The sequence below is a fragment of the Takifugu flavidus genome, chromosome 15 (genome assembly GCF_003711565.1).
Source record: "Takifugu flavidus isolate HTHZ2018 chromosome 15, ASM371156v2, whole genome shotgun sequence".
Classification (NCBI taxonomy): Eukaryota; Metazoa; Chordata; class Actinopteri; order Tetraodontiformes; family Tetraodontidae; genus Takifugu; species Takifugu flavidus.
The window spans coordinates 3,207,715-3,230,813 of record NC_079534.1 but is presented as its reverse complement, the minus strand read 5'-3'; the positions used below and the strand labels follow the sequence as shown (position 1 = coordinate 3,230,813).

At 48.3% G+C, this 23,099-nt stretch overlaps 3 protein-coding genes across 4 annotated transcripts; all 3 read left to right on the top strand.

The window, feature by feature from the left end:
- The first annotated feature begins 823 nt into the window (after window positions 1-823).
- trim110 (tripartite motif containing 110) lies at window positions 824-4,786 on the top strand. Of its 2 annotated transcripts, none has more exons than XM_057058027.1 (8): window positions 824-1,108; window positions 1,789-2,293; window positions 2,369-2,464; window positions 2,744-2,977; window positions 3,219-3,241; window positions 3,551-3,696; window positions 3,970-4,241; window positions 4,330-4,786. In XM_057058027.1, the coding sequence occupies exons 2-8, from the start codon at window positions 1,805-1,807 to the stop codon at window positions 4,600-4,602; spliced, it is 1,533 nt and encodes a 510-aa protein (XP_056914007.1). In that variant the 5' UTR covers window positions 824-1,108; window positions 1,789-1,804; the 3' UTR covers window positions 4,603-4,786. The 2 variants fall into 2 exon arrangements, with proteins under 2 accessions (XP_056914007.1, XP_056914008.1); XM_057058028.1 differs by having other exon boundaries at window positions 1,736-2,293.
- Window positions 4,787-5,100: 314 nt separating this feature from the next.
- cbln12 (cerebellin 12) lies at window positions 5,101-7,624 on the top strand. Its single transcript, XM_057058047.1, has 4 exons — window positions 5,101-5,261; window positions 6,065-6,401; window positions 6,742-6,861; window positions 6,950-7,624. The coding sequence occupies exons 2-4, from the start codon at window positions 6,120-6,122 to the stop codon at window positions 7,145-7,147; spliced, it is 600 nt and encodes a 199-aa protein (XP_056914027.1). The 5' UTR covers window positions 5,101-5,261; window positions 6,065-6,119; the 3' UTR covers window positions 7,148-7,624.
- A 1,407-nt stretch (window positions 7,625-9,031) lies between these two features.
- chd8 (chromodomain helicase DNA binding protein 8) lies at window positions 9,032-23,016 on the top strand. The gene is given in 37 exon segments (XM_057057995.1): window positions 9,032-9,189; window positions 10,207-11,694; window positions 11,832-11,945; window positions 12,041-12,543; window positions 12,661-12,772; window positions 12,871-13,077; window positions 13,235-13,303; window positions 13,407-13,462; window positions 13,664-13,781; window positions 13,869-13,952; window positions 14,051-14,188; window positions 14,372-14,493; window positions 14,580-14,823; window positions 14,898-15,074; window positions 15,298-15,441; window positions 15,646-15,744; window positions 15,845-16,004; window positions 16,105-16,315; window positions 16,395-16,590; window positions 16,714-16,884; window positions 16,986-17,276; window positions 17,361-17,581; window positions 17,665-17,867; window positions 17,966-18,122; window positions 18,208-18,297; window positions 18,408-18,511; window positions 18,603-18,726; window positions 18,869-18,944; window positions 19,049-19,320; window positions 19,432-19,661; window positions 19,794-20,590; window positions 20,711-20,932; window positions 21,014-21,106; window positions 21,191-21,304; window positions 21,386-21,487; window positions 21,575-21,679; window positions 21,767-23,016. Coding segments are annotated over 36 exon segments (7,881 nt in total). The 5' UTR covers window positions 9,032-9,189; window positions 10,207-10,308; the 3' UTR covers window positions 22,136-23,016.
- Window positions 23,017-23,099: the final 83 nt, after the last annotated feature.

Sequence of the window (23,099 nt, the reverse complement as noted above, 5' to 3'; positions counted from 1 at the left end):
GTCGGGCAGCCGCATTTTTTTCAATTATTTATCTCCGTCGCGGATCGCTTTGTCTCTTATGACAGAGGCTCGTTTTTATGCCTGACTGCAGTAACACATTGTCCGGCAGTCGGTGCAGACGCGCAGCAGCGGCTGGATTGATTTTTTCCTCCGTCCTCCCCCCTCCGCGGCCGTGCGCGCTTGCTCCCCCCCTCGTCCCTTTGTATTTGTCGGGCCTGCTTCAACTGCCGGGGCCTGTCTGCGCCCTCTGCGGTACTGTCTGTCTGTCTTCTGTCGGTGTCCCTGTCTGTTATAATTAATGGCCCGCGCCGCCAGACGGTCCTCTGGGAAGCAGTGTCCGTGCACGTTTCCCTCCCATTGACTCTCAGCGCGCAGCTCAAACAGGGGTGAAGGGCTGGCCTGAATAACGATTGTCACAGGTGGGCACGGAAACGCGCTCAAACAGCGGCGATGCTCCTGATAAATTCATGATTTCGCGTTGACCAAGGTCACCTCCTGAAAGGTCAAGAATTGAACAGCTTGACGCTTCATGGATCCTATTACACCGAAACTGATCGCGCAGGTCGTACACCAATCCCGCCGCTAGGGGTCACTGGAAGACCAGATCGAGAGGAAAAGCTGGAATTTTTCAGTTCAGCATTAAAGCTTTTTCCCTTAATTTATGATTTTAACACCTTTTTGAATGTTCTGTCCAGGAACCAGAGATAGAAACCTGCAGCCCTCCTAGAACCTGATACAGCTCATGAGTTGTAAACTGTTCCTGTTGAATGAAATATATTTAAATCCTTATTTTGTCTGTCATTTATCGCCGTGGCCTCTCATATTCACTCCTTACACGCTATTTTACAATAATGTTTGATGCTTTGTGGAGCTCTGTTAAAGTCCATTAAGTCAAGGGCTCCTCTGGGGTCACGTGACCTCGGTTGGGATTAACCTAAACTCTGTCAACGCCGGCTGAAATCAGGCTCCAGCGGCCTCAGACTGGAGACACCAGGAGGAAGGACGTTGGTTCTGAGTTCTTGTCACAGTGAACTGAGATGAACACGTAGCGGCAGGTGGTTAAATTGGAGCTGATCTCCTGATCCTCGTCGCTTGAGTCGCACCTCAGGTCGGTATCCCAATAACACGTTACAATCTTATTCAGGTCGTTTGCTGTTAATTATTGCTCGCTGTGCAAATGGCATTTCTAATATTTGGACAAGTTGTCAGGTCAACCCCAGGTTAAGGTCAGTCTACAGGCCACAGAAGGTCCAGATTCTGGATTCTAGCCTGCGTTTGCAACATGTAATGTAATGATGCTGTGTTTCCTCAGTACGTAAGATTCCTCCACTCTATTTGCAGGTATTAGTAGATAAACAGTTAAGTATTCTATTCATAGAGCACAGCAAGCTGGATTATGGTCTGTGAGCACAGTTGGACTGAAAAAAGGATTTCCTACTTGCCAGGAATTCAGATCTAACAGTGTCTGATTCCTGGTTTAGAGCTTGTAAATCACACATTTGTGTGTAAGGAAGACCAGAAAAATAAAAAACTAAACACCGATTATATATCGTTAGTTTTTTATTAATATAACAATGAATAACTTGGTGCTCTACTTGTAACAAAACATTGAAATCAGATATCAAAGCTTCAGATAAACATGGAGACCGTCACAGAGTCGATATTTAAAGCGTAGAAGTGATTGAAATATTTAATTATCATATGGATCCAGCTATTTGTGCCTGTTTTGGACTAGACGGCGACATCCCTGCTGGGGGTGTGTGATCACCTGCCCTAATCTGTCATTAGCGTTCACCTGCTAACGATGGCGTCCCTGGAGGTGGAGCTGACCTGCTCCGTGTGCCGGGACGTCTTCAGCCAAGCCCACCCCCTGCCGTGCGGTCACAGCTTCTGCCCCACCTGCGTCCGCGAGGCCTGGAGCGTCCTGGCCGAGGGCAGAAGCCGCTTTGTCTGCCCCCAGTGCCAGGAGGAGCACGGCGAGGTGCTGTGCGACTGCTGCCCCGACGGAGCGGACGAAGGAGAGCCGTCGTTGGCCGTCAAAACCTGCCTGAGGTGTGAGGTGTCGCTGTGTGCCGACCACCTCCAACCACATCTGGAGAGGCCGGCGTTCAGCAGCCACCTGCTGGTGGACCCGCTGGGCGACCTCTCCCATCGACGGTGCCCGGAACACGCAGAAATACTGCGCTACTACTGCACCGACGACAGGCTGTACATGTGCGGCGACTGTCTGCTGGAGGGAGGCCACGCCCAGCACAAAGTGAAGGCCCTCAGACAGGTGGAGGAGGAGTTAAAGGTCAGCTGGGGGGAACCGACCACTAGATGGCGTCGTTCTGCTGGTTTTGTTGCTCATCTGTGATGGACTCCGCAGGTCATCCTCCAGAGCCTGCTCAGCAAGGCAGACGGGAAGCTGAAAGATGGAGAGAAAATCCTCAAAGACTTCGAGAACGTTGACTCCGCCACCGCTGTGAGTGATCTGTTCACGATCCATCATCTTTCGCGTCAATTCGACGCAGATTAATCATAGCGGGGAGGGGAATAAAGGACTCCATGTATGTCAAACTGAAGTTAGCGTCGTTAAATTAAAGCAATGGTTTATGACACCAGCCTAATTGAGTTTTGGGATCAAGTCCCAGAGCAACGTGTGGTCTGGACCTTCTTTGAAGGTGGAATTTGCTCAGGACACGGCCCTTTCATACCCGGGCTCATCAGTCATTCACCCAGAGATTGTCCTGATTGGTTCCAGGACTCTCTGAAGCAGGACGATTCCCAGGTGGATCAGCTGGGGTCAGACCTGCAGCTGCAGGTGCAGAACCTGGTTCTTGCCTTGAGGGACATCACCAAGAAGGAGAGAAAGCAGCTGCTTGAGCGCGTGCACGAGGACTGCTGCAGGGTGAGAGAGGACATGAGCCAGACGCTGAGCATCCAGCACTACCTGGCCTCGTTGCTGGCGGAGACGGACCCCTTTCTTCTCATCTGGGTAAGAACATCTACGCTCGCGACGACGACAGACAGCGTAGCTGCTGTCAGGTATCCATCCGAACTCCTCTGACAGTTTCGAAATGGTCTCCAACCAACCGAAACTGTCGGGACGGCGCTGGAAAATAAACAGGTCCCGTCAACAGCTGATTACGAAAGACGGGTGTCAGTGTTAGCATGCAGCTAACGAGGCTGTTAGCTGTGATTGGTTGATGACGTGTCCTCCACTCTTCTTTCCTCAGGCTTTTCAGTCTGACGACACAAAGTAAGTCAACAACCATTGTGATGTTAGAAGCTCCGCCCACAGGGAATAACAGTGATAGTTTTATTGAATTAATGACCAATAGACATCCACAAACTAGATGTGATCAAGCTGTAGTTGGTGGTTGTGTATATTTTAAGTTCCTCATCCAATATTCTGCTTTTATTAAGGCTGCACGTGAAATCTTTAATTTTCTGATCATATAAATGTCTTTTCTCATAAGTGCTCCTTATCACCTCCTGCAGAAATGTAATGCAAATGTAATCATGTGCTTTTCTTCGCGTGCAAAGCTGGGTTGTGCTCTTATTCCAGGTTACTGGCAGACCTGAACAGTCCACTCTTCGTCCCCGAACCCATCAGTCTGGACAGGAAACACATCTTGGAGGACATCGAGCACAAGTATCGAGACTTCATCGCCGCCGCCCTCCGCTGCCTTACTGAACTCAAGAGGGAGCTTTGTGAGTGTCACCTCTGGTGACGTGTTCGTTCACCTTTACAGCCACATACGTCTATGAGGCCATGTGCCTTTGTTATCAGCAGCTGTTAGCACTATTAGCTTAGCTCTAAAGAGTAAAATGGAACCAACAAAAATATCAATATTATGTAAAGATGGAAATCATCTCCCTAAAAAAGCGAGCTCCCTCTAGTGGTGAACTGTTGTACCTGTCATGGACATCCTTGACTGGTTCTAATTTCCTGACTTCGTGGTGCTTTGTTCCCTTCTCATCCAGTGACCAGTCCTTTGACCCTGGACACCAACACTGCACACCCACTGTTGAGCATCTCCGATGACCTCCGCTCAGTGGTCAGGGTCAGACACCGCCTGCCCTGCCCCGCTCACCCTGAACGCTTCGACCACTGGCCGCAGGTCCTCACTGTCCAGACCTTCTCCTCCGGGACTCACTACTGGGAGCTGGAGGCTGAGGGATTCTGGGATATCGGCCTTTGCTACAGAAGTATCGGGCGAAAAGGGAAAGAGGGCAACACCTTTGGGATTAACAAGGTAGTTACACAGGCCGATCACATTGGAACGGTTTGCTTTAGGAACGCAGCTTATTGTTTAAGGGAGTTTTGATTTAAATGTCTCCCAGTTCTCGTGGAGTTTGACGCAGCAGCACGACAGGAAGCTTGCGGCCTGGCACAACCGCCGGAAGACCCGCCTCCTGCACCGAATGGCCGGCAACCGGGTCGGCGTCGCCGTGGACTACAGCGCGGGGACCATCAATTTCTCCGAGGTGGGAGCGTCCGGCGGCCTGACCCACCTCCACACCTTCACCGCTGCGTTCACGCAGCCGCTCTGTTTGGGCTTCGGACTCTACAAAGCCGAGCTCAACAGCCGCGTCGCCATCGTCACCAAAACCTGAGGGTGGAGGACAACAAAGAACCTGCTCGAGATTTCTGATGTGATTTCAGACAGAGGTCTTCCTCCCACTCCCTAAAGAGATACTAAAATTGATCAGTGGGTGGGACAGAGTCATCTCCGTCATGGCTGAATGTGCTGTTACATTTATGTAAACAATCAATACAGTTTCAATGGTCTGCTGATGATTTTGGACGTCATTATTTATTTATTTTTTTTCTTCCTGATGAAGCTGTCGTGTGTGAATTCAAAAAACAACCTGATGCATCATGCTCTGGTTTTCTGCTGTGACGGGGGGACACTGTGTGTCTTCATAAATTCATCCCCAGCATATGAGAGGAATAAAACAAAGTGAACAGCATCCGCTTCATGGGCTAGGCTGACTCTTAAAAGCTGTTTCAGTATACAGTCATCCTCATATTTTCTTTATTTCACTATGAAGGTGAGTGGGAGGATGCAACATAGAGGGTGAGAAAGAAAAGGGGGGTGGCACAAAGGGAGAGCGAGAGAGGAAGAGAGGAGGAGATCACAGCGTCCTCTGCAATCTCAGACCGACTCCGGTGCTGTAAAATAATATGACGGCGGGGAACGAGAGCCGGAACGTCCGAGACCGAGCATCTGCTGCCGCCTGATGTGGAGACGAGACACTTCAGACAGAAACAGGTGATCTTTCCATTTTACTGAAGTATCAAAGCAACACAAAAGCCATTTCATAACCGTTTATCTTTGATTGGGTTGTTATTATTCTGCACTGTAGTGAAGCGCTTTAGTGCGTGAAGAGCCCACTAAAGTGACTTGGGAGTGTTTTCTTTACTCACATTTGCGCTCCTCTGGTCTGGTGCTTAAGGACGTTGCTGCGAAATGAATGAAAGGGAACATTTTACAGTCACCGCGGAGTAAAAATGTTCTTCTTGCAGTGACGAGTGTGAACGTGCGCACGCGCCTGAATCTGATTGAGGGAATGTGTGTTGTGTTGGTAGCTAGTGGGGGGGTGTACGCAAAGGACAGATGGTCTCTCAGTGGAGTTGTTCCCCCACTCTGCCTTTTTTCATTCCAGCATCTTTGCCCTGTCACCTCTCCAAGAATCTTACCTCATCCCTTTTTTGCCCCCCGCACTGCCCCCCCCCCCCCCCCCTCCCCCAATCACCGTCCTCTCATTCGAATATCAAACTCGGGTCCTCTCTCACTCCATCCCTGTTGTCTGTTGTCTTGTCTGTATTCTTGTCAAGTTTTTTTGCTGACAAGGATTTGTGTGTGTGTGTGTGTGTGTGTGTGTGATTGCCATTCCGGCCCCTGCTGACGTGACACGTAGGGCTCCGAAGCGATTTGAGATTTGTGAAAGGAAAGCGAGAGAGAACATGAAAGTTTGACTGACAGCCGTGCTCACTGGACGGTTCTGAGTGTGTTTTCTGAACACGCTTGGGCCCCACAGACTTTGCTGGCTAAAGTTGAGCTTTTTGTTTCAGGTTATCCAAATGACACTTTTCTAATCAAGGAGATTCCAACGTGCGAGGTTCAGTCATGCATCCCAGGTCAGTCACCTTTGACCTCTCCCTGCTGGTGATGGTGCTCTTGTTGTGGGGGCCAATGGAGTCCAGGGGCCAGAATGACACCGATCCCATCATCCTGGAGGGGAAGTGTCTGGTGGTATGTGACTCCACTCCTTCCTCCGAGCCTGCCGGTAACGCCCTGGGAATGTCGGTGCGCTCAGGCTCCGGGAGAGTGGCCTTCTCCGTCAGCCGCCAGACCAACCACGAGCCCACAGACATGAGCAATCGCACCATGATCATCTACTTCGACAACGTGAGTAAACTTTAAACGACAGCCGCTGAGTTAAAAGCTCCTTTTCTTCCACATCGATGGAATAATCACCCACAATTTTGCTTTGAAATTTGACTTCAGATCTCTGCCGTTTGACCTTTTTTTGCAATTTGATGATAAAACGAGATGACACATTTGCTCTGAGCTCCATTTTCAAGTGTTTTGTAGTCACACGTCGGTGCCAATTAGAAAGAGGGTATGGAGAGAGTTTGACAGTGAGGGAAACACCTCAGTTTAAGGCTCACACAGATATTTGGAAACTACAAAGGCTTGGTTGCTATTTACCTTTATATCCTCTCATCTCTGCTTGTTTCCACACCAGATTTTAGTGAACGTGGGAACCCATTTTGACCAAGAAACCAGCGTCTTTCTGGCCCCAAGAAGAGGCGTGTACAGCTTCAATTTCCATGTCGTAAAGGCCTACAACAGACAAACTATACAAGTAAAATACCTTAACAGACTGCTTTAATATTTTTGACAGCAGTGGATACACATGTGCACAATAATCCCCCTTTTTTTTAATCTCTTAGGTCAGTTTGATGCTAAATGGTTGGCCAATGTTTTCAGCATTTGCTGGTGACCAGGATGTGACCAGGGAAGCTGCCACCAATGCCGGCCTGGTGATCATGGAAAAGGGAGACAAGGCCTTCCTCAAACTGGAGAGGGGAAACCTGATGGGAGGATGGAAATACTCCACCTTCTCCGGGTTCCTGGTCTTCCCTTTGTGAGGAAGGTGGAGCGAAAACAGGTGGATTCGTCCGATGGGCAAATGTGACGAGGTTGTAATCCTGTAAAGTTAAAGATGACCTAATAACGACTTTATATTGTGCATGATCAGATGTGTCCTATGCATAAAACCGCGGCGAGGATTGCGCAAATTTGAAAATGTGTACGACAAATTAAAGAAAGTGGAAAATTCGATGCTGAAATATCGAGCAATTATGAACCCATCCTCGTCTCCTTGCGAATACGCATCCCTCAGATCATTGGCCGTTTGCAACCTCAGCTTTGTGCTTCACTTTGTTTTATTTTGAAATGCTGCCACTGCTATGATGTGCATTAACCTTCTGTGTGTAGCTTCCAACGTGCCCTTTTACCTGCTGTTGTGTGTGACACTACTTCACGCGTCTGCTACTTTTCTGCAACAAATGTTTACGTGCACAGATATTTCTATCGACAAGTCTCAATAAAACCATGTGAACTTGTCCCTGTGTGTCGCTGCCCTGCCCAAAACGAACGAGAATTTGGGAAAAGTATATGACGCGTGAGGGTTTAATCAAATGCAGAGCAGCAATTCTCCAGCCCATAATTCCTTTGATGGCCACAGCAGCTGTTTGTAAATATAGCTCCCACCAGCAGAGCCGGTGTTGGCGTGCACCAAGCAGACCAGCATGAGGACCTGTGCAAACGAAGGCGACTAGCGGATACTCCTCGCAGGGCTGCAGACAGATGGAGACTTTGGCGAGTAGGCAGGCTCCTCTCTACAGGACTGCCATGGATAAATGTGGCACACTGTCACATACAGTCACTCACGCTTCCTTGCTTCACGATAGCGAATCGCTGTCTGAATCACTTTTTGTGCTGGGATTTGAGGATGCCGCAGAAAATCAGACGTTGAATTATTACCTCTGTCGGGGAGGTTATGTGGCAGTCGGCGTCTGTCCACCTGCTCTCTGATAGCAGAATAACTCAAAAAAGCTATGACTGGAGTTTAGTGAAAAACATGTCAATAGGCCATTGATCACGTTTCTGTGATTTTCCAGATTCCAGAGGGACTTTGATCTTTTGGAATCTTTGGCAACATGGGCTTTGATCTTCATATGGGCTGGGACCTTTGCACGATCGTTGATATTTGGGAATATTTGATGAGGCACCTGAAGACAAATGGATTTTGATTATCCAGCAAAGCAATTTCCACTGTCATGTAACCTGTGACCCATGTCACACTTGGAGAGATGATTTACTCGGCGTTGGGCTGCTCTCTGAGCGCTTTTGTCTCCAAGGCGGCTGCGCTGCTCTGCGACCCAATTCTGCGTAGATTTTCGAAATGATTTTATTAGTCACATCAATACAGACATGAGCGTCAGCGTTCGATACCCTGTCTACCCGGAAGGGGGCGCTAAACGCGAACAAACAACCGGAGTGCGTCCACAAACCATCCTGTTGGTGACTGGAAGTAAGCTTTTCGTGTCTCAAATTGATCTTATTTATTCAAAACGAGGGGAAATATCAGTCATTATTTGCCGTACGACCCGATGAATGTCTTCATTGTAAATAAACTCCACCACGTAATAACGAGAATTTTAAGCTTCAGTCTGTGTAATAAAACCTGAAAAAAACGACGTGTCACGCACAAACACGCCCGCGGTGCTATAGGCTCGAGTGACTCGTTAGTATGGTGAAATTTGCCTCTTTTTTCCTCAGTTTTGTTTCGATTCTCTACTCTAACAGTGTGAGCATCTGTGGCAGTAAAAACAGCAATGTTGAGGAGGATGGACCGAGCTAGGCCGCATTTATTGTTCTCTCAACCTACCGCGGTTCTCATCCCGCCTAGATTCGGTCATACGTAAGACGGATAGCCCAGTCAGCCAATGGAAAAGCCTCACGCGGCCGGCCTTAGAGGAAACCGACCAATCAGCGCCTCGGCGCACACAAGGGGCACGCTCTCTACGCTTTCTCTGGCAAGAAGTTAGTTCCTGCTCTTCGCTGGCCGTTTCCTGTAATCGTACAGTGTTGTGAGACGGAGAAAGCCATGTGTGTCGATGCAAAGGTAAATTTAGCACACCGAAATTATTACTATGGGAGTCAGGGCAGTGGATGGGATGGTTATTTCAGGTATTCGTGGCGAAAAATAGACGGAGAGCACCCGAAACAGCATTGCGGCCTAAGCCGTGTCTGAACGTTGTCGGGCAATGGTTATTGTGGCACGTTGCTTTGGTTTGGTCCGGTTTGTTGATGAGATTGAAGGAGTCCGGTAGGCTGAATGGTTGCTAGTAAATGGCTGGGAAGTAAAGTAACGTTCCCAAACTCGGAACAAACCGCTTTCCAGTCTTAATATGCTTTTGGCGCCACACACCCTTTTGTAATTGGCACATCTTGGTCGCGGTACAGGCTAATGCTAGCAGTCGGTTTTGGGAGAAAGACTGCAATATGATCGGAGAGCAAAGCATCGTACCTGTCCACCAGCAGCACCCCCTCGTCGGAGTTCCTCACCAACTGTTTTCATCCACTATTTATTTACCACATGCATCTGTATTTTAATATCAAAAGTCTGCTGACTTGGGGGGAAAAAACACCCTTAATATCAGTGTTGGTGGGAATTCTCGACAAGGTTACCTGAAGTTGTATTCGGAAACAAATTGTATGTGTTGGGCATTGGTGATGGGTTTATTGGTTCTATCTATAGATATAGATATCCATATCGTTATTTTATGAATGTAAAAAATGCATTTTGTGTTGGTGATGGGTAACCTTTATTATTTTTTTAAATCACAATTTAACACCATTTTTGCGTTCATATGATAGTTGTGTTTTAAAGCTACCCCCATTTTTTTGTGTTAGGAAGCAGTCTTAATAAAACAGAGATGGATTTTAGTGCACAACATCAGTCAGTTCTTTTTTCTTGTATTCAGCCAATATCGTTCATCTTGTCATATAAAGCTAGTGGAAATGGCCAGTGTTTGGAACGGGTTTGTAAAATATAATCAAATGTGCTTTCTTGCGTCACTGTGTGCATATAAAATATCTGTTGCCTGTATTACAAAAGCAGTTTCTTCTCTTTCCTCAGCTGTTTTCCTGAACATTCTGAAGAACTGGACTGCAACTATTTAGCCTCCACATCGGACAGTTTTTTAACATTTGGCCCATCTCCCAGCGTGGAGTGGGCAAGATGGCGGACCCCATCATGGACCTCTTCGAGGACACTCCCCTCTTTAACCTGGATGCTCTACCTGACGATTCATTCACTCAGGGCTCCTCAGACCCCGTTGAGGAAGCCCTTAAGCTGGCATTGGGCCAAGTAGACCCACCTGCTGATTCTGAACTCACGGTCAACACGGGCCTTAATGACCCTGTAGTAGCTTCTACCATCCCCGACCCTGTCCAAGTCCCCACGCAACTGCCAGTACCAGTGATGGCATCTCAGACTGTTTCCATAGCCTCAGCTCCTAATGTAACCCCTGCGCCTGTATCTGTCGATGCTGTACCACAGATCCAAGTCCAGACCTCCATACCTGTCGTCAGTAACACCAGCGTGGCCACCAGTAGCACTGTCCTTCTGAGCTCCCCCCTGACTGTTTCTAGCTCGCATGCCACCAGCACTGCAACGACACATCTCACGCAGATAACTCAACAGCTCACACCACAGCAGTTGGCTGCTATTACGCAGCAGGCTGGTGGTAAAATTGTTATTCTCAAAGGTCCCCAGGGTCAGGCTCAAGTGCTTCAGACTGTATCAGGAGCCGCGAGTCAAGCTGGTGGAAAGGTCATCCGTGTGTTGTCTGGTACTCCTCTCAAACCTGGCATGTCTATACTGCAGGGGGGAACGGTTTTAAACCAGGCGAGCCCAGGACAAGCTCAGATCAAGGTGGGTACTACAGGGGTACAGAGGGTGCTCCAGTCTCCAAATGGGCCAGTAAAACAGGTGCTGTTGACCTCTGTACCACAACAGTCACAGGGCCAAGCAGTTCAGGTTCAGATTCCAGCCCAAGCAACAATTGATCAAGGACAGAACCAAATACAAATCCAACCTCAGGGGCAAATCCAGGTCCAGCCCCAAGCCCAGGCAACTCAGATCCAAGTTCAGGGCCAAGTACAGCTACAGCCAGCCATGCAGGCCCAAACACCAGTAAGTGCTACAACTGGTATAAATAATAGGAGTTTTAGCTCCTACTGAAGTTGTTTTTTTTCCCTCAAGCTGTTATCCTAAATATCAAAATAATTGTTTTTGTTTTATTCATTTTAGGGTGGAGAAGCAAAACGTATTACACTGGTTCTTCAACAACCCTCACAGCCAGGCTCAGTATCAGGCCAAGCTGGTACCTTGCAGCAGCAGGTCACACAAATCCAGCAGATCCAGACTGGACAAGGACAGCAGCAACAGACCCCAACGAAGTTAGTGCTTGGTCAGCTGCCAGGAGGTAAACTGGTGCTCCAGGGAAGCCAGTTAGCAGCCCTGACCCAGGCCCGGGCTGCAGGTCAGGCTGGAGGACAGCCCAAAGTCCTCACGATTCAGCTACAAGTGCAGCAACAGCCCAACCAACAAGGAGGAGTTAAGGTGAGAAAGTAGTTCAGATTTTGTAATTACCCATTTGTAAAATCATTTTGGCTGTTTAGCTCCTATTTTTCCATATTTGTTTAATTGAGAAATCAGTCTGACCGGACTTGACCAGTCTTTTTCTTTTGCTCTCATAGTACCAGCTTGTCTCTGGAGCTGGAAACACAGGCAGCCCTCAGGTGTTGCAGATCTCACAGGGCCAAGGAGGACAGAGAGTTGCAATACCCCTCAAAATGCTCCTACAACCACAGGTGGACCTTCCCATATATACAAATAGTTGCTAATTGTGTGCTTTATAAAGTATCTCCAACAGGTTTCTTTACTTTCCATGACCTCTTGTGCACAGACAAGCTCAACTTCCACAGCTGGTGGCACCGTTTCAGTGATGAAGGTAACCAATGCCTCGGCTGCCGGCCCTTCCGCGACAACCACCTCTTCCTCTCAGACCATCCGTATAACCAAGGCCCCCCAAGGTGAGTCTGCGTCTGTGCGGCGAGTGGAGGTCCTCTGCAAGCAGGAAAAAGCTAACCGCATTGTGGCTGAAGCTATAGCACGAGCCAAAGCGCGGGGTGAAAAGAACCTGCCCAGAGTCCTAAACCAGGACGAGCTTCCAAACACACAGAGTTCCCCAGAATCAGGGGGCACTTTAACCGTGGTGTCGGCTGCCAAGAAAAAGTCCAGTGGTGGTGGCGGAAGCAAGAAGAAAAGTTCCGTGTCTGGGGGCCTGACCCCCAAAATGACAGGAGGGGTGAATAAAAACAGTAAAGTGAAGGCACCAGGTGGAACCACTGGAGTGGCTGGATGTGCAGTGATAACTGGCAACAAGAGCAAGTGCAAGACCAAGCCGAAGTAAGTCCGAGACTTCCCTCAGCTCCTTTATGGTTGGAAATATGGCCTCCGATAATTTGCTGCCCTTCGTTAGCCCAATATTTATTCTGGCTTTGTCTTTCTCTTCAACACCTGCAGCACTATTACTCTTGTGGGAGCGAAGAAAAGAAAGAGGAACGCGTCATCAGACCACTCGGACGGGGAGATCAGCCCTGCTTCACCTGTTGCGCTGGAGGATGACTTAATTATGGTACAGACACACACCCACATCGGCTAAATGTGATCATTGCACTTTCACCCAAGTCAACCGCGGGCATAGTAATTGTGCTCTACCTGTGTTTTTTCTAGAAGAGACGTTCTAATCGTGTCGTGAAGAGGAAGAAGTACACCGAGGACCTGGACATTAAGATAACAGATGATGAGGACGAGCAGGAAGATGTCGACATTATAACGACCTCGGCAGCCGTAGCTTCCATCAGTGGAGGAACGGCTGCCCAGCTCAAACAGGAACTGGAGCTGGACGTTGACGGCCATCCCAGCATGCAGTTCTTTGTGGTGAGTGCCGCCCCTTATTTTTTCTTGCAGGTCTTTAATATGGTGGGCTGGGCTGAGAGTGAAAAGGGAAATGAATACATTCAAGTTTGTTCATTTGATTAGACTGTGCCAGACAGATATGTAAATACAACCTTGAGAGTGTTGCTTGTTCACACAGGAAAACCCAAGTGAAGAAGATGCTGCCATTGTGGACAAAATTCTGTCTATGAGGGTAACCAAAAAGGAAGTACGTACATATTTGGCTTTCTCTACTGTTTATCTATCTTTAGAGTTCTGAGAACTGTTAAAACGCATTTAAATTAACGGAAAACCTTGTTTGACTCTCAAAGGTATCCCCAGGCCAGTACGCCAACAGCGAGGAGTTCTTTGTAAAATACAAAAACTAGTAAGTTTCATTGATGTTGGTCGTAAAAAAGCGTGAATCACCAAATTCTCAATGAGTTTTCCAGACATTTCTGAGACATGACTAGGTGATTAAAGCTGAAATAATGATGATGGTGTATGCTGGTAGTTGAGCGCAACGTTTTTCAAATGGCACCGGTCCAAATCAAAGGATCAAGGTAATTCAATTTCACTCTTTTTGCAGTTCCTATTTACACTGTGAGTGGGCCAGTTTGGAGCAGTTGGAGAGGGATAAGCGGATCCATCAAAAGATCAAGAGGTTCAAGACCAAACATGCACAGATGAGCCGCCTCTTCCAGGAGGTGAGAGGAAACCACGTGTGGTCCGGCTGATGTGGTCCGGCTTCTTTAACCGGAGTCTTTGGTCTCTGATCGTGTGGTTCGTTGCAGGAAGAGGAGCCTTTTAATCCAGACTATGTCGAGGTGGATCGGATCCTGGACGTTTCTCACAGTGTGGACAAGGACAACGGCGAGGTGGGAAGAAACTGACATTTGTTTTTGACTGGACAAGAGACTGTTTTTTTTAGTAAATTTACACTAATTAATTTTTATTCCCCCCCCCCCCCCTTCAGAACGTTATCTACTACTTAGTGAAGTGGTGCTCCCTGCCTTATGAAGATGCAACGTGGGAACTGAATGAGGATGTGGATGAGGGCAAGGTTGAAGAGTTCAGAAAAATCCAGAACAGGCAACCTCGACTGAAGAGGACGGTAGGCAATAGGGGTGTTTTTAACTGAGGGCATTTTTATGCACCTTCAGTATTTTCCATATAAATAACACCAGGAATGCACTTTGTTCTTCACGTTCCTTCCATAGAAAAGAAATATGACACTCGATGCTGCAGAATCGACTTTGATATTGTTGCATGTTTGAATTCCTTTACTCTCTTCCAGCCAAGACCATCTCCCAGTTCATGGAAGAAGCTGGAGGAGTCTCGAGAATACAAGAACGGCAACACTCTCAGAGAGTACCAGCTGGAGGGAGTCAACTGGCTGTTGTTCAACTGGTACAACAGGTAACTATTATCAAACCTGGAGTCAATATTGTATGTATCGTTTCCTGTATATTGACTCATTAGCTCATTTCTTGTTTGCTTATTAGGCAGAACTGTATCCTGGCAGACGAGATGGGTCTGGGGAAGACCATCCAGTCCATCACGCTGCTCTCTGAGATATACGCTGCTAACATCCAAGGCCCATTCCTTGTTATCGCTCCCCTTTCCACCATCACGAACTGGGAGAGGGAGTTCGCCACCTGGACCAACATGAATGCTATCGTCTACCACGGCAGCTTGGCCAGCCGACAGATGATCCAGCAGTACGAGATGTACTGCAAGGATGAAAAGGTGGGCTGCTGATCGATGATGATGACCTTGACAGTAATTGGCCCATATAATGACGATTATCCCTTTCTCTGCAGGATCACTTGATCCCCGGGGCTTACAAGTTCGACGCACTGATCACAACCTTTGAGATGATTTTGTCTGACTGCCCAGAGCTGAGGGAGATCTCCTGGCGCTGCGTTATCATTGACGAAGCCCATCGCCTTAAGAATCGTAACTGCAAGCTTTTGGACAGTTTGAAGATGATGGACCAGGTCAGCCAACTGGAATTTCAATAATTGAAATCTTTTTTTTTTTCTTAAAGAATGTCCAGTAAGGAACTAGAGGCATTTTCATATTTAATTTGGGGATTTTAGACACTCGTTTGATGTTTTCACCATCAGTGTTTTTTCCTTTCCCCCACTGGTCCAGCCTGTGCTCCCCCTGCAACTCCCCTGATCTCTACCCATTTCTACTGTTTTGTGTTATATCTCACAGGAACACAAGGTGTTGTTGACCGGGACTCCTCTTCAGAACACTGTGGAGGAACTCTTCAGTCTGCTCCATTTCCTGGAGCCAGCTCAGTTTCCTTCAGAGATTGAATTCCTCAGAGAATTTGGAGACCTCAAGACAGAAGAGCAGGTATGAAATAAAAACAAAAAGAAACATATATGTAGGACCTGGATCCAGAAATCTTTTGGATTTGTTATCATTGCTTGGCAATAATCAATAGTCTCCAAGGGCTTTCCCAGTACATTTTGGTTATATATGTTTATACATATTTTTCTCACTTGTACGTCTGAGTCAGGAGAAATTGAATTCTGAACATTATTTTTGTTTCTGTAGGTCCAGAAGTTGCAATCTATCCTGAAACCAATGATGTTACGGAGGCTCAAAGAAGACGTTGAGAAGAACTTGGCTCCTAAACAGGAGACCATCATTGAGGTTTGTGTCAGCGGTGCACATTTATTGTCAAAGTATGTTTTGGTGTTGGTACATCTGGACAAAAATGTTTAACCCCCTAAATATTTGACTGTTTACTCAGGTTGAGCTGACAGATATCCAGAAGAAGTACTACCGGGCCATTCTGGAGAGAAATTTCAGCTTTCTCAGCTTGGGGGCAAATAGTAATAGTAATGTGCCCAACCTGCTCAACACAATGATGGAGCTACGGAAGTGCTGCAACCACCCCTACCTCATCAATGGTATGAGATCAGCCTAGTCATAGACTTGTACAAAGGGAAGATGGTGATTTGTAAAGCATCCTCTGGAAACCCAGCATCAATCTGTTCTCCGAATGTCCAGGTGCTGAGGAGAAAATAGTAGCAGAGCTGCGGGAAGTTTATGACCCATTGGCTCCAGACTTCCATTTGCAAGCCTTGATTAGGTCCGCGGGTAAGCTGGTGCTGCTGGACAAGCTGCTACCTCGCCTCAAGGCTGGTGGCCACAAAGTGCTCATCTTCTCCCAAATGGTTCGCTGCTTAGACATACTGGAGGACTACCTCATCAACAAGAGGTGAGAAAGCCAGATAGATACAAATGACTTGTCACGGTACAAAGACGTGTATCTAAGATGTGGTTTATTCCCTTTTCAGATACCTTTATGAGAGAATTGATGGCAGAGTTCGTGGGAATTTACGCCAAGCTGCCATCGATCGCTTCAGCAAACCCGATTCAGACCGCTTTGTCTTCCTGCTGTGTACCCGAGCTGGTGGCCTGGGTATTAACCTCACTGCTGCTGATACTTGTGTTATCTTTGACTCTGACTGGAACCCTCAGAATGACTTGCAGGTACAGTCTAATGATGCTCTGTATAGCTTTAGGATGCTTTTGGGTGTATTTTTGCTTTTGCTTTTTAAAGCTGTTTATATCCGAGACTTATTAATAACATGTACATTTAAATTCTTCTACCAGGCTCAAGCACGGTGTCATCGTATTGGCCAGTCCAAGGCTGTAAAGGTGTACCGTCTGATCACTCGGAACTCTTACGAGAGGGAGATGCTGGACAAGGCCAGTCTGAAACTTGGCCTGGACCGAGCGGTACTGCAGAGCATGAGTGGCAACAAAGAAAGCAATGTGAACGGGGTACGAACCTGTGACCTGATACTATCAGGCACTGCCCTTTCACTCCATATTTATCCTGTTTATTGTAAAACATGTATCAATTTCTTCATCCTCTGTAACAGATCCAGCAGTTCTCCAAGAAAGAGATTGAGGATCTGCTGAGGAAGGGTGCCTACGCCGCCATCATGGATGAGAACGACGAAGGCAGCCGCTTCTGTGAGGAGGACATCGATCAGATCCTTCAGCGAAGAGCCACCACCATCACCATTGAGAGCGAGGGCAAAGGCTCCACCTTCTCCAAGGCCAGCTTCGTGGCCTCCGAGAATCGCACCGACATCGCCCTAGACGATCCAGAATTCTGGGAAAAGTGGGCCAAGAAAGCTGACATAGATGTGGACTCGATGAATAGAAAGGTATGTGGATTTTAAACCTTACGTCTTCCACACGCGTGTGCCTCTCTGATAATTAGAGTAAAATGTGGTTTACTCCCCCCACAGAACACCCTCGTTATTGACACTCCCAGAGTACGCAAGCAAACTCGACAGTACTCCAGTTTACGAGGTGAAGGCGGAGAGCTGTCTGACCTGGACAGCGATGATGAGTATCCGCCTGCCAATTCCAGACAGTCGCGGGCCTCGCGACGCGCCGACCGCCACAGCGGTGGAGGTTACGGTCGGACCGACTGTTTCAGGGTCGAGAAGCACCTGCTCGTCTATGGGTGACTGCAGTTTTTGATGCATTTGGAGTTGGATCCACTCTTGGCTCTTGTTTTCAATCATTTCTAATTTTTTTTCTCCACAGCTGGGGGCGATGGAGGGACATCCTGTCCCATGCCCGATGTAAGCGCCGGCTGAGCGAACGTGACGTGGAGACGATCTGCCGAGTCATCTTGGTCTTTTGCCTCCTTCACTATCGTGGAGACGAGAACATCAAGAGTTTCATCTGGGAGCTCATCACACCCCCTGAGAACGGCCGTGAACCCCAAACTCTGCTCAACCACTCTGGTAGGAGTCGTTATGCGATGATTTTATGTATCCTTAAACTCCCTTCCATGTTTTTGTCGTGACTTTTTTTAAATTATTTGATTTGCCTCCCACTCCAGGCTTGTCTATTCCTGTTCCAAGAGGCCGAAAAGGAAAAAGGGTCAAAGCCCAGAGCACATTTGACGTGCAGAAGGTGGAGTGGATCCGCAAGTACAACCCTGACACTCTGCTTCTGGATGACAGCTACCGAAAACACCTCAAGCACCAGTGCAACAAGTCAGAGAACTACTTGTTACATACATGTTAGCGACATGTATGTAAAGTAATACATGTGAAAGCTTCTCCCTCTCTTTGACTGCAGAGTGTTGCTGAGGGTGCGCATGCTTTACTACCTGAAGCAGGAGGTGATTGGCGAGCACTCTGACTCTATCCTGAAGGGTGCTGACATCAGGTATCTATCATTGTTTTCTCTCCAGTGACCCAAGAGAGCACTCAGCCTAACCTGGCCACTGAACTACTGCGAGCTTTTCCGCTCATTTTGCCATGCAATCATCTTTTCAGGGACGTCGATATCTGGATGCCTGACATGGAACAGCAAGAGGTGCCTGCAGGGTGGTGGGATGGTGAAGCAGACCGCTCGCTCCTGGCTGGGGTTTTCAAACATGGTATTTTCTATTTCAACCTCAGTGGAGTGGGTGTCTCCAGGTCATTTTCCTGTTTGAGTTGTTTAAAATGGTCTAACTTATCTGTCACCAGGTTATGAGATGTACACCACCATGCGTGCTGATGGCTGCCTCTGCTTCCTGGAGAGAGTGGGTCGACCAGATGACAAGGCCATCGATGCAGAGCAGCACACTGGTGACGCAGAGCTGGGAGACGAGTGAGTTATTCCATTAAGAGAACTATAGCAGCTGTAGTGCTTCCCATGTTTATAATGTCACGGCGTGCTTAAACTGAAATAAACATTGTTGAATTTTGAGGCCTTTTTATGTGCTTGATGATGGTTTGTTTGTATTTTGCAGTGCTGAGTATGATAAATACTCAGAGGACCCAGAGTTTAAACCTGCAACAAGACACTCCAAAGACATTTTTGAGGAGGTAAGAATCCGAGCTTTTGTATTGGAATTACTGTCTTCTCTTTTAATTGGTAAAAACTGGAGCGAGTGCGTTCAGAACTAAGCGATACGGTCTTTCGCCTGCAGTCGGACTCCATGAACGTGGAAGAAGAGATTTCTGTGGAAGATAAGGTCAAACAGCCGGTCACAGAAAGCGCGTCCAGTCAAGGCGGCGTGTGCGAGTGGCCCTCCAGCTCATCCCTCACAGCTCGGTTAAGGCGGCTGATCACCGCTTACCAGCGGAGTTACAGGCAGGAGCAGCTGAAGATTGAGGCGGAGGCGAAGGGCGACCGCAGGCGCCGGAGGTGCGAACAGGCCAGCAAGCTGAAGGAGATTGCGCGTCAAGAGCGGCAGCAAAGGTAAGTGGAGCGACGGCAAGATTGGGCGTGTTCATCGAAAGCGAACTTGTTGGGTCGCTGCACAAGTCGGTTTGAGTTGTTATAACTCGCTGCATCCTGATTTGTTCTTAGGTGGACGCGTAGAGAAGAATGCGACTTTTACCGCGTGGTGTCCACTTTTGGCGTGGAAGCAATAAAAAAGGAGCCGGACACGCTTGAGGGTGGCCAACCAGAGTTTGATTGGAATCGCTTCCGGACCTTCGCCCGTCTGGATAAGAAGACCGATGAAAGCCTGAGTCGATATTTCCGCTCTTTTGTTGCCATGTGCCGGAGAGTTTGCCACCTGCGACCCGGCCGGGAAGGTACGACCGTCAGAACCTCTCGGACCGTTATTGTTGTGGGTGGTTTTCAGACGGCCAGTCAAAGTGTCGTTTCTTCTGGCCGTTCAGAATTCTGATCAATAGTGTGAAGAATTTTGATTTTCTTCCTTCCAGATCCATCAGAACTTTCACAGACGGTGGCCCCGATTACGGAGGAGCGTGCTTCGCGGACCCTTTACCGCATTAGCCTCCTGCGTCGCCTCCGCGAGCGAGTTCTGCCCCACCCGTCCCTCGAGGAGCGTCTGCTCTTGGCTCCTCACAGCTCGGAGCTTCCGACGTGGTGGAAGCAACCCGATCACGATCGGCAGCTGATGCTGGGCGCTTCCCTGCACGGCGTCAGCCGAACCGAGCTTTCCATCTTCTCAGACCCGCAGTTTAGCTTCAGCCAGGCTCGGGATGAATTCATCCAGAATCAGCAGGCCCCGCCGCCTCCGCCTCCCGCCGTGACCCTCGTCCAGCCGAAGAGCGAGGCCATTCCTAGCATGAACGTGGAGGGAGTCGAAGAGGATTCACCGTTGCTTGCAGGTCCTCAGGCCTTGGCCGAGCTGCCAAATGCGCCTTTGATCCACCGGGATGGCAAAGCCGAACAGGAATGGAGCATGAAGAGGAGCAAAGTGAGGGTAGACAAAACCGGCGAAGGAGCAAAGATCGAAGGAGGTTCTGATTCCGACTCCGAGTCTGGCTCCTCCTCATCTGGGCGATCGGGCAGCTCTGATGAAAGCGGAGACAGCGAAGAGGAGGCAGAAAGAGGTAAGTGGATGGTTGCAGATAAACATTTCTGAACCCTGGATATGTGAATTCCACAAATTCGTGTTTTTTGTCTCATGGATGTAGATAACGGCTTAATCCCCATGATGCCGTCTCAGGACGGGATTCCTCCCCCTGATCCTTTAAGACTGGATTGGCCCAAGGTAATTCAGAACATTTGACTTGTTGTGTGTCTAATATTTTTCATTTTTGACACATTTTGCCAAAGAATTCCCCTTAAGTGTAACCGACTGACTCGTGGGGGGCCGGGCTCTTTACCTCAGGACCGGGTGCTAATCAACCGCCTGGACAGCTTGTGCACGTTGGTGGTGAGCGGTCAGTGGCCCTCGGGGCGTCGCTACGTGTCCGAGGCTCAGCTCAATCCCAGCTCCGAGTTCACAGGAGACGAGATGGCCTACGCTCGGATGATCCGTAAACCCATGGGCATGCCCGGAGGCCCTGGAGGCGACGGAGAGGACGGAGAGTTCACTGTGAAACTCCTGAAGGTGGGATTGTCGCTCGCGCTCCAAGGTGCATCTGAGGGGTTTAGTCTGCGGGTAAAATGGAAATTTCTGCTGCCTTGACAGGAGGAAGGGCTGAAGCTCACCTTCTCCAAACAGGCATTGATGCCTAATGGGTCCTCAGGAGAAAGCAGTCGCAAGAAGCACAAGGATCAGGAGGTGCGTGTTCGGGTTTGTCTCGGGTAAAAATTCAGAACAAAGCTTCCAACTTATCCAACTTATTCCCAACTTATGTTATCTCAGTTATCTTATTCTGATGGAGTCCACGACCCACTGGAGCGCACCCCACGCCGCAGAGACCCTCCCACCTGGCTGAAAGAGAACCCGGATTATGAGGTGGAAGGTGACATGCTGGAGGTGCGTTCAACTCTTTCATGGTTCCTGAATGCTCAGCAAACAAAGTTTACTGTCCCGTTCAAAACGTCTTTCCTTCCTCAGCTTCTTGTGAACAGGAGCAAGCGGAAGAGGAGGAGGAGGGCAGATAAAGCCCTCACCGGCACAGAGAAGGTCAAGGTCATTAACATGAGGACAGGGAAGAAGGTGAAGCGCAGTAAATATCTTTCATGCTAATCTGATCAGTTTGAATGAGCTGCGTTTGACCGACGGAAGCGTTTTTCTGCCTCTCAGGTCGGAGCTGCTTTTTCTCCGATGCTGCAAGACCTGAGGGAATATCTGGAAGAGAATCCGGATAATGCTGTCTCGCCCGACTGGGCTGAGGCCGTGCGGAACTCGGTACGCACAGAACGTCGTCTAGAAAATCAGATTTTGAGATTTTAATGCGGGAAAAGGGTCTCAACAGAATTTAACATTTCCTTACAGGGCTTCCTGCCCGAGACCTTCTTCCACCGCCTCCTTACCGAGCACTCGGAAATGCCGAAGAAAAGCAAGCGCCGCCGCCACCACCACCATCACCACCACCACCACCACACTCCGGAACCCATCCCCGAAGACCCGAGCCTGGACGGGGTGGAGGAGGAGACTCTGGTCTCGGACGGAGCCTACATGATGGACGAGGAGGACCTGGAGACCTCCCATCACTTCCTCACCGGTCCAGACTTTGACGTTAAAATGGAGGGCGGTGACAGCCTTTCCCAAGGCGACTACGACAGCTCGGATCAAGAAGCTCTGTTGGAAGATGTCATCCTGGCGCCGAAGGACTCTGACTCTTCATCCAGCTCGGAGGATTGACTGAACCCCACACTTTAAACACATTTGACTGTCCTCTCAACAACCAATCATGTTATTCTTCATTTATTTGACCATAATCTGTATCAAATTATGGATGAATGTTTTCGTTGCGACTTTTATTCATTTGTTTTATATAGGGATATTTTTCCATGAACGGAGCTGGTTTGCACCCATGTTTTCATTTTCCTTCTGCGTTCCATCTGTGTGTCCTACATCCTTCTCTTACCTCTGACAAATTGGCATAAAGCTGCGCTTTCTCACTTCATCACTTGTCATTTCCTCTTGTCCCTCCTTTCGCCGTTCCTCCCATTACATTCCGGAAAAGACCAAAAGGGGACTTCTGCTGTACAGATAACATTTTCTTATCCGAGAACCTCAGTGCTGGACCTCTAAGGCTACACTAAACTGGATGTGTACCGAGCGGAGCCTGGATCCAGTTCATGAAATACCTTGATCTTTGGTTATATCGTCTCTGTCCACATGAGTCTGAACTATAGAGGATCCAGTGTTTGGATGTACTGTTATTGTTTTCACTCTTCGGGGCGGGATGGGGCTGAGCGGGAGGGAAAGGGAAAATGGTGTATTCGTTACTGAAGCAGTACTAGGAGGATGGGTGTGTTGTACAATGTAGAGCTGGTAAATTGTGTTCTTTGCGATGATGGCGATGAGTTATTCTTGTTTTATGATCTGGCTGTCTGTGAAATGAATAACAGCAATCTACAGTCTAAAGGAGTTTTCTGTGTATTATTGTGTTGGGTTTTTTTTTTTTTTAAACCATGCAGAAGCAATAAGGAGGTTTACTGTTTGTATACAAGATTGTTTATGTCCATTTCTTTTCAAGAACTTAAATTAAAACTGGTAATATTGCATAGGATCCTAAATCCAGAGGCCTGGGAGTAATGTTCATATATTAAACGACTGAGACCTGTAAAGACATTTTAAAGTGCTTTGGATAATTGAAAAG